General features: G+C 46.2%; 1 protein-coding gene across 1 annotated transcript; it reads left to right on the top strand.

The window, feature by feature from the left end:
* Nucleotides 1-6,263: 6,263 nt before the first annotated feature.
* LOC133899032 (COP9 signalosome complex subunit 6) lies at nt 6,264-10,353 on the top strand. Its single transcript, XM_062339929.1, has 9 exons — nt 6,264-6,729; nt 6,830-6,918; nt 8,209-8,302; nt 8,883-8,944; nt 9,020-9,098; nt 9,199-9,291; nt 9,485-9,585; nt 9,803-9,858; nt 9,927-10,353. The coding sequence occupies exons 1-9, from the start codon at nt 6,387-6,389 to the stop codon at nt 10,009-10,011; spliced, it is 1,002 nt and encodes a 333-aa protein (XP_062195913.1). The 5' UTR covers nt 6,264-6,386; the 3' UTR covers nt 10,012-10,353.
* Nucleotides 10,354-10,708: the final 355 nt, after the last annotated feature.

Raw genomic sequence — 10,708 nt, 5'->3', positions numbered from 1 at the left:
ACCAGTCCCCTGGTCGTCGATGGATACCCGCGATCAGCCATTGTTGATTGCAGGGCAAGTACTCACCTAAACAGTCTAATCGCATTTAATGATATACACTCATGCATTTTCCTTCCCTACACACTCTCTCGATGAGCAAAGTCATGGGGCGACGCAGAGACGATGTGACCCAACCTATAATATTTAATGTTACGGGATGGTATCGCAAGCGAGCGTGACTGCCAGACAGGCGAGCACGATGGGCTTACAACGAGTGTGATGATGTTTTGCGGATGGTACATGGCGTGCAGGAATATCATGGTAGGCCAAGTGTGCCCACCCCATGTAATGATAATCTAGGAGTAGCTGTTTTCATCAAATATAGGGCAGTCGCCGTATTTGGCACAATATGCTTATATATACATGGTACACCTCGCCTCCTGCAATATAAAGGGGAGGACCGGGTTTGTAAAGGAGGACGCTCTGGATAAATTCATCCAACCCATAAGAAAATACATAGGACATAAGGCTATTATCCTAAGAGAGGTCTGAATTTTGATAAACCTTGTTGTTCTTGAGTTCCTTTGACACACACTCACCAAGAGCCACCAGAAATATTGATCACGCACCCATCGTTCGGTATACCCTAGATACGTTGTCAGGGATTAACCCTCGACAGTTGGTGCGCTAGATAGGGGGCATATTTTCACGTTTTAGTAAGTGTTGATAACTCGATTGAGCTACCCATGGTCGGATCCACGGCAACCACTGAGTCTCGTTTCGAGGACCCGATCGTCGTGAGGTATTCGTCATGAGATAGGCCCAGATGAGCCTGGTGTGCTCCAAGTTTGGGGCACCCAAAATTTGGAGTCCGAATGCTCCAAGGCTCGACATGGAGTTTGCATGACAAACCATGCAGCAGGGGGCAGCGAAGGCCCTTGTGTCCCAAGCACCGTTGGTGAGCCCTAGGCCTTGCGTCCAGAGGGAAACCGATATGACACTAAATAGGGAGGCGCTCTGATACAACCCCCGCATACGGTGCGGTCCTTGGTGGCGTCGTCGTCTAAACCATCACACCACGCGAGTGTGGGGACTCCCCTTTTCGTGATATGTCACCGCTCCATGCTCAATAGCTCGACTACGAGGCCATGACGTATGCGCAAAATCTATAGATCGTGCGAATGCTTCTTAGCCACTTGTCGGTGGCCGTGCTAGAGGGTTCGCCAGTAGCACCATAGCTACGTGGCCTAGCTCTCTTGGTAGGGTCCGTCTAATGCCAAACCGTGGCGGCAAACACCACATCCGTCGTGAGGACTAGTGAAGCTCGCGATCGCCAATAATTACAGAAGGCCACGCGACAGGAAAGATCACATGCTCCCTCTATGACAGGAAGTATTCGGAGACCCCCACTGTGTCAGGATAGCCGACCCACTAACCCATACGAATCTCTTTGCCAACACGACCTCTGCAGCGTGATCCGGAGCTAGAAGGCCAACCGAGAGCATTAAAAACATGCTCAGCAAGAGTAGGAAAAGAGCATGTAGCCGTACAACTCACCTCCTGATCGCAGTGAGTTGTCGGACTCCTCCACCCAATCGCCAGGGCAGCAAGATCATCGTCTCTCTCGTCGAGCACACGTCGCCGCCCATCAGCGAGCGACTCCTTGTTACGAGACAGGGTGCAACGCCTTGTCTGCCTAGCTACAAGAGGTGCGTTGGTCGGACAAGTCCCGGCCAGTCCTAGTCAAAAAATACGATGGCTCGACCAATCCCGAGGAGTTTCTGCAGATTTACACCACCATAGTGCAGGTCGCAGGAGGCCACACGAAAGTCATAGCCAACTATTTCCCGATCGGCTTAGTCGGTTCAACACGGTCCTGGCTTATGAACCTCCCTCACGTGTCGGTTCACTCCTAGGAAGACTTGTGCGACCATTTTATTGCCAACTTTCAAGGGATCTACGCCTGACTAGGGGTCGAGGACGATCAGGCAGCGATCGGGTGAGTCGTTGCAAGACTACATCCGACGTTTCACCGAACGTTGGAATACCATTCAAGGATCATGGGTGAGTCCGTTGTCATAACATTCTGGAGGGGGTCAGAGACCAGAAGATGATTGAAAAGTTGGCCACCAAGGAAGTCCGGAGTACCACTGAGCTCTTTGAGTTCGCAGACAAGTGCGCACAGGCCACTAAGGCCTGAGAGCGCCATAGCAGCCCAAAGCCACAGCTGACCTCCGACTAGCCCGCCTCTTTCAAAGGGGTCGGCTGGAAGGAGAAAATAACAAACGCAAGGTAGGACCGCTCGATGTCATGGTGTTCGAGCAGACCGGCCAACCACGTCGGCGCTTCGAGAAAAAGGACGAAAAAAAGGGCCAAGGCTACTGCCCAATCCACCGCACATAGGCCCACGACCTGACCGAATGCAAGATCATGTGGGGCATCATCGACAAGGAGCTTGCAGAGCGTAAACCCAAGCGCGACAACAATGGTGAGGATGGGGCCGACCCCAACCAATCGGCGCTAGGCTTCCAGCAGGCCAATCACATGCTCCACCATATCTTTGAGGGTGTCACAACGTATTCCTCGAATAATGAATACAAGTTGGTGGTACGTGAAGTGTGGGAGACCACGTCGGGCCCGAGTCCGTGTCTGAAGTGATCGGAGGTACCCCTCACCTTCAGCTAGGTAGACCACCCCACGTGTGTCAGATGCCATGGTCACTATCCCATCGTGGTTAAAGCCACGGTACAGAACATCCGACTGGGTCATATACTAGTCGATGGAGGGAGTTCCATCAACCTCCTCTTCACCGACACACTGGACGCTCGGCTTGCAGCTCTCGAAAGCCTGACCACAACTACTTCACAGATACATTGGAGCTGTTCTCCTATTTCAGGCTAAGGAACCTCTCATGGTTGTCAGCATCAAATAATAATTTACTCTCTGTTGCATGGAATGCATCAAATGCCGAAAACAGTAGCAGTAACACCAGTTCTTGGTTAGGTACCTACCCTTTAAAAACTGACCAGTCACCCGGACGTAGACTAAGTGGACTAGACCTCTCATGGAATCAAATTAGTGGGGAGATACCTATCTGGATATGGAGCAAGGTAGTCCGCATTTTGAACCTGTCCCACAACAGATTTACAGTAGTTGCACAGCCCCCAGCCAATACCACAGCTATGAATACCTCTAAGTTACAACATGCTTCGTGGGGCAGTACCTCTCTTAGCCGTTGGCCTCAACCAGGAATTACTCACACAATAGCTTCACCTCTATCCCTTCCAGCAATTTCAATCAGCAGTTTAGAGCAGCCTATTCTATCAATCTGGCTAACAATGAGATAAGTGGTCCGACGCCTTTCTCAGGGTGCTGCCCTGGTGATAGTCTTAGGATCATCGATTTGTCTAATAACAATTTCAGCGGTCTAGTTCCGTCTTATCTTCTGAATTGCAAAAGCTTGAATGTCCTAAGATTGAGGGGGAATTTCCTTACCGGAACATGGCCTGATAATATTGAGGAGGGGTGTTCTTTACATTTGATTGATTTAAACAGAAATCAGATCACTGGGCATCTGCCAAGGTCGCTGTCCAGCTGCCAAGAACTAATATTCCTGGATGTTGGTGAAAACTTTATTGCGGATTCTTTTCCATCTTGGGTAGGAGAGGTACATCAACTTCACGTCCTAGTCTTGAGATCAAACCAATTCTATGGTTCATTGTCAAGTCTTGAAGAGAACTCAACCTTGGAGTATTTCCGGAATCTGCAAATCATCGTTATTGCAAACAACAGGTTCAATGGTGCTTTGCCTACGAATTTGTTTCAGAATTGAAAGCTCATGACTGATCCAGCAGGAATTGGTGGTGAAGTTTATGCTACGAGTCCATTGGGTGAAGAGTGGTTCCGTCCATACCTGCTGGTGGTTAACATTGAAATGAAAGAGCTGTACATTGATGTGTCTGAAATCCAGATCGACTTTGTGTTGATTGACCTGTCCCACAACAAATTCCATGGCCCCATCTCCACGATGATCGGAAAGCTGAGTGCACTGCATGTGCTCAACATGTCAGGCAATGCTTTCACAGGGGAGATCCCACACGAGCTTGGCAGTCTGGTTCACCTTGAGTCACTCGACCTCTCATGGAATAGACTGTCAGGGGTGATCTCGACGGAGTTGGCAATGTCTTTGACATCCCTCGAGTGGCTAAACCTGTCATACAACACCCTTAGCGGCAGAATACCTTCAGGCCACAATTCTCCACATTTCCTAGTAGCTCTTTCCAAGGGAATGAACTACTTTATGGTTGCCCACTTCCTGTACAATGCACCCTGACAGGTTCATCTTCAAAGGCTCCAGCACCATCAACTCCACTGGCGTCCAAATCTAAGGGTGACTGGTTTGATGACATCATGTTGCATTTGTTCATTGGGTTGGGTTTGGTGTTGGCTTCTCTGTAGCGATCATGGTGAGAGTGGTGTGTAAGATGGGGCAGATAGTGGCACAACAACAGCTTCCCAACTCTACAGTTATAGCATGTCAGTTAACATATGTATGTAGACATATGTGGTGTACAAAGGGGTAACACTGAAAGATTGATACTCGGTTTGAGTAATTTAGAAGCACTATGAACTCCACATTCCCGTGGTGTGCTTGTTTCATCATGTTTGAGTTATATGTTGTGTTGGAATAATCAATGAGAATAAGCTTTTAAGGAAGTATCTTGGTTTCTTTACTCCAAAATATATGCAAATATATCTTGTTTCATCACGTTTAGGCTATTATGTGTGTTGCTCTTGAGGTGGCGATGCTACCCATGTTACCTGGACACCTATGCATAATTTTTTTTATCAAATCGGACACCCTGAATCCGAGTCGGATTCCGACACCCGTATCGGATTCCGAGTTGTATTTCGTGTGTCCAAAGTTTCTTTGCCGAATCAGACATCTAAATCCGAGTTAGATTCGGACACCCGTGTCCATGTCGAGGTAACACTGGATGCTACCTGCTTGATACTCGATTTCGGATTATTGAAAACCTCTAGAAAGTTCTTGGTTAAAAAAACTCTAGAAAGTTTGTATTTCCTGCGGAAGGAACACAAATCAACTGGCATGGGTTATTTGCAGCCTATGGCCACCCATCCAGCACTAGCCAGAAGGTCATGGAACATGTAGGCTCCAGCAAGTCTCTAGTTCTTGTGGCAGGCGGCGTCTGCTTAATTTGCTTCGCCTACTTTTAAACTCCTAATCGCAAAGAGGAACCTCTCTTTACTAACAGATTGCTAAATAACTCTAGGAATACCGTTCCTAATTGCATTCTTTTTCCATCGAGTTGCAGGTGAAATATGAAAGCAAACATACATATTTCAGTACAGGTTCTCAGGAGTGAGATGAAACCTCACCTGTGCAGGTTTCAGGACGGCGGCGCTGGGAACGGACCGCGTCGCTAGCCGTCCCGTCCCGGCCCACATGAGCTCAGTCTCAGTCGCATACCCCCGCCCCCCTACCCCTCGCTGGCCTGCCATCGCTGAAACCTCGTTGCACGCCGCGAGCTACGTGCTTCCATTGCCCAAAGCCTCCTTGCAGGCAGGGAGGCGGAGTGGAGTCTTGGGGGTCGGTGGCGAGGTGGAGTCACCGCAGAGACGTCAGGGGAGGGGAGGGTGGCATGACGGTGGTGAAAACCAGCCGCCGGCGCGTCGACGGAGGAGCGGAGCCGGCGGAATCGCAGCTTCAGCGGCCGCGCGTCAAGAGTAGATGCTCTCGAAAGCCCATCGGACGGTCCAGGAGGCGTCGTGGGTTCCATCAGACGGCTGTTCGATATACCGTACCGGTTCATTGCCACTAAATATCTGTGTGTTACAATTTAAATATAAATATTAAATACGATAATATTTAGTATAAAGATGTACGTATGTTATATGAGGGTCGCTAAATAAATTAAAGCGTGGTTTAATTTTAGATGGTATAATTTTTTTTATTTATGCTTAATGTTATCTCGTTAAATTATGCTGCTATTTTTTTATATTTTTTTATATTTTTATTAGTAAAATAAGTTATATTCGTAATTGGTAACTAACGGACGGAGAGGTTAAAGAATAAAGGTAGATGATAAAAATAAATAAATTATTTATTTTTTTAAAAAATTATTAAATAGAAAAAAGTAGCGAAAAGATATCACACGTGAACCGACTAGTATTTTACTTTAAAAATCGTCAGCCCAGCCCAGCCCAGACCACAAAGCCCAAGTAGCCTGTCGAGCCCAACACGGAACGCTAACCGTCTAGGCCTCTCACCTAAGCACGCCAAAAGCCACCACAACCCAAAAACCCCCCAACACCACCTCCTCCCCGTCGCCGTCGCAATCGCTGCCGGCGCTAGCTAGGTCACGCCTCCTCTCCCCGCTCCGACGATGTCGGCGCCCTCCGACCCTGCGGCGACCGAGGCCACATCCCACGCGCCCGCGTCCGCAGCGTCCGCCGCCTCCTCAAGCAGTGGCCTCACCTTTAAGCTTCACCCCCTCGTCATCGTGAACGTCTCTGACCACCACACCCGCGTCAAGGCCCAGGCCGCCTGCTCCGGGGACAGCTCCTCCTCGTCCGGTGCGGCGGCGGGACAGCCGCCGAGGGTGTTCGGGTGCGTGATCGGGGTGCAGCGCGGGCGGACGGTGGAGATCTTCAACAGCTTCGAGCTCGTGCTCGACCCCGTCTCCGGAATCCTCGACCGCGCCTTCCTCGAGAAGAAGCAGGAGCTTTGTAAGCTGATACTCGAATCTAGGGATTTTCAGGGTTTGATGACGCTTAGAATGCTAGGGTTTTGTGGGTGGTTTGATGAGTGCTTGTTGCGGTTGTGCAGATAAGAAGGTGTTCCCCGACTTCTACGTGCTGGGTTGGTACTCCACTGGGAGCGATGTGCAGGACACTGACATGCAAATCCACAAAGACGTGAGTATTTGGGGGCTAGTTTGGTTCATAGCCGACACGCCGCCCTGCCAAAATTGGTGCGTCAATGCTTGCGAGGGCCGCTGCTTGGTTCGGCGCCCATGGCTCCCTGCAGCAGTCACACCCGCGTCAGTGTGAATTTGCACCCACGCGCGGCCAAATCCGTGGCAGCCAGATCCTTCGCCCAGGATTTGGCGCACCGATGGTTTAGCGGGGCGCGCTGGGGCCGAATCCAAACAGCCCCTTGGAGCCATTTGTTCAAGTGCTTAATCTATGAGACTGACATTGTGCTTGCCTGCCTGGACTTTAGTGTTTGCTCATGTTCTGAAGAAAATGTGGGTCTCGATTGTAATTCACTGTTAGTATACTTAGCACTGGTAATGGTAGGTGAGACGCTGCACAAACAACAATTATGTTTTTTAATGATTGGACGTGGTATATGCTGTTTTCACTTCATGCCGTTGTAGGTCACGTGTATACTTGCAAATTATGTATCACCGATACTTAACTAAAACAGCCGTACCCGTATCCATTTGATACACTGATACTTCTTCTATGTTACCATAGTCCTTTGAAAATCACCGTATCGCCGTATTAGTGATACATAGCTTGCAAAATAAGAGAAGAAGTTCTATTAATGCTTGTGGAAGGTTGGGGATTCTTTCATTGTAGTATTGTAATCAGTGCTGGAGCAGATAGTAGGTAGCCGTTCTTGCCAATAACATAATGCGTTAAACCTGTTTTGCTTCTAATAAGGTTGCATTTGAAGTTTCACATTGAGGATACAATGTTCACTGCTGCAAGAATGGCATCTGAAAATGTGGCAGAAGTAACAGGAAATCGAAAGATAGTCAGTAGCTTGAGTTCGTTGATAATTTGATTAATATTTGGTTTCACACTTGTATGTAAAATGATGTATGGCTGATGTCAGGCCAGCAATAATAGATTTTACTTATGTTGAAATTATGTACACTGTTCTCAAACTCTATGTAGAGCTTTACCCTGGTCTGTATGGCTTGATAAAATGGTGGAAATTTGTTTTTGGCTTGATTAGTTTTTAGAGTTTAAGAGCCTCAGCTCCAGTCTCATTAATTACAAATGGACCAAAAAACGGTTGTCATGTTTAGCGTTTACAACATCAGTGCCCGCAGCGCACATGATAAGTTCCAATTGGCTTGAGCTTGAGCTTGAGAATAGTTGAGGAAGTACTTAGTCAAAATGGTTGTTTGTTTGATCTGCGCTATACATAATAATTTGCCTCCTGCATAACCTTTTTTTCTTATTTTTATCCAGTTGATGGATGTTAACGAAAGTCCTGTTTATCTTCTATTAAATCCTGCAATCAACCTCTCCCAGAAGGATCTCCCTGTGACTATTTATGAGAGTGGTAAGTGAATATGATCTTAAACTTGGAATCATTGAATGTATTGCAACTGACTTCTCTTGATCCTTGGTTCTCCTCTGAACCGTTTCAAGGATTTTCTATGTGCTGCATTGGTTTGATTTTGGGTGCACATTGGTTATGCATGCATGTAACCTATGTGAATCTGAGCTGCTGTGTAAACCACCAAGTCTAACACCCCGACATCTTAGTTATTGAATTGCTCATTTACTTCATGGTTTAGAGCAACAAAGGATATTTATGAAGTTAGCTGAAGATTTAATCTTGAAATGATGAAGTTTGTCAGTTCATGTTTATATAAGTTAAATCCTCTTTTTACCCTGTCGTTGTGATACACTGCCCTTTTCTACAAATGTTCATTTATCTGTTTGCTAAGTTCCTTCCCCAGATGCCATTATTTAGCTACATTAGGTACTATCATAACATGGGTAACCCTCAAATTCTCTCTTCTCACAAGATACTTAAGCCAGCCTGTAGTTTTTTCATTGTACTAATGTTCTTTTCTTGTTTGCTTTTTCTGTCTATTTGTGCTGCTAATTCCTTCTTTATCTTGTGTAATTTCAAGAGTTGCACGTTATCGACGGGAGTCCTCAGCTCATCTTTGTCAGATCAAATTATACAATTGAGGTTAGAATTCTCATGTTGTCATGTGTTTGTCTAGATATAAATGGTTATTGTTAACGCAAGTATGTTTGATTAAAGACTGTAGAGGCGGAGAGGATATCTGTAGACCATGTTGCCCATCTCAAACCATCTGATGGTGGCTCTGCAGCAACTCAGTGTAAGGATTCTCAAACATCACTTAACCTTTTGAGTAATAGAGCTCTCCTACCCATGGTATCTGTCTGGTCAAATTAATACTAATGGATGCTTTTGTGCAGTGGCTGCTCATCTTACAGGAATACACAGTGCCATCAAGATGCTCAATAGCAGGGTCCGTGTTATCCATCAGTATCTTGTTGCCATGCAAAGGGGTCTGTATATATTTTAAGTGCCATGGTGCTTCCTCTTTCGTCACTGGCATAATGTTTTAATTGCTCTCCAAAATACGCTGTTGTTCATCTTTAAACCAATGCTTCAAAATTTAATTGCCCAAACTTGTCAAGTTTCTCTGTTGAACTTTTGGCATAAATACTTCAACTGCAAAGCCTTTTCCCTTGACTGCAGGTGAGATTCCAGTGGATAACTCACTGCTTAGGCAAGTTTCAAGCCTTGTAAGAAGACTACCGGCTATGGAGTCACAGAAATTCCAAGATGACTTCTTAATGGTATGCTAAGTTTATTACTCATCTTTCGACAAACTACTTTCTCTTTTTGATATTTAGGTAGTTCTTTTGATACTGAAAGAGATTTCATCATACAAGTGCTATTATTTAAAATAGCAAGGCCAGCTATACTTGCCAGTAAGATTGATTATCTGTATTTTCCTTCATGTTGCATATTTAAGCTTGTATTATGTAATTATGATTTTTCCTTTCGTTCCAGGAATACAATGACACTCTCCTTATGACTTATCTTGCAATGTTCACCAACTGTTCAAGGTATGCCTTAATTCTTCTGTACCCTAGCGCTTGAGATTTCAAAAGTGCTGACACTTTTTTACTTGCAGCACAATGAATGAGTTGGTCGAGAAGATCAATACTAGCTATGAGAGACCCACTACCAGAAGAGGAGGCCGAGGTGCTTTCATATAATTCACCTGCGTTGCTTCTGCTGCTGCTCTCATCCGCGGAGATTTTTGGAAATAGTTTCTTGTATCCCGAGGCTATTTTCATGCAATCTACGGCTATACAGCAGCTCTTGAGTTACTTAAAACTTCCTATGTTCTCTTGGTTCGGTAGGGACTAGGCAAACATGATGATTTGCTCGATTCTGTGCGTAGGTGATAATCCCGCTTGTGCCGCATGATATGTAAAGTTCATCCTCTCACTAGCAATTCTGTTTAATTCGCAAATGGATATTGATGCTGGTTTGCGTACCTCACTGTGCTTAACAAAACCTTGAAATCAAGCACCGCGCTATTATTGTTGTTGTCTTGTTGACGCAGCTTTATGTGATCTGATGATCGATTAGCATGGTAAAAGTGCAAGAGTGATCTCGTGACATACGAATAAAGAGTAGTTCTATAGCAGCCGCAAGCTGAAGTAGCCTGTCGAAGGAGCATCTGAATGTTCAATTGGTTGTCTGATGGAGCTGATTATGGTCTACTTACATGTAGCATTGGGAGGAAGACAAACAGCATCTATCCAAATGTTACTCCACCTAGATATTGGGAGGAAGATAGAGCATGAGTAGAAGCTGGAGTCCAGTCGCCGTCGCCGGACGGGAAGATTGAAAGGTAGCAGCGCAAAACAGAAGAGGGACCACTTTGTAAAAATTAAGGGTTTTCCT

Source organism: Phragmites australis, chromosome 18 (genome assembly GCF_958298935.1).
Source record: "Phragmites australis chromosome 18, lpPhrAust1.1, whole genome shotgun sequence".
In the NCBI taxonomy this organism is placed as follows: domain Eukaryota; kingdom Viridiplantae; phylum Streptophyta; class Magnoliopsida; order Poales; family Poaceae; genus Phragmites; species Phragmites australis.
This window is presented reverse-complemented; position numbering and strand designations above follow the sequence as displayed.

Bases quoted from the DNA above. Each gene is read 5' to 3' on its own strand.
- LOC133899032 (XM_062339929.1), top strand. From the start codon at position 6,387: ATGTCGGCGCCCTCCGACCCTGCGGCGACCGAGGCCACATCCCACGCG. The intron at 6,730-6,829 runs GTAAGCTGATAC...GCGGTTGTGCAG, and splicing joins CGAGAAGAAGCAGGAGCTTT to ATAAGAAGGTGTTCCCCGAC. The intron at 6,919-8,208 runs GTGAGTATTTGG...ATTTTTATCCAG, and splicing joins ACATGCAAATCCACAAAGAC to TTGATGGATGTTAACGAAAG.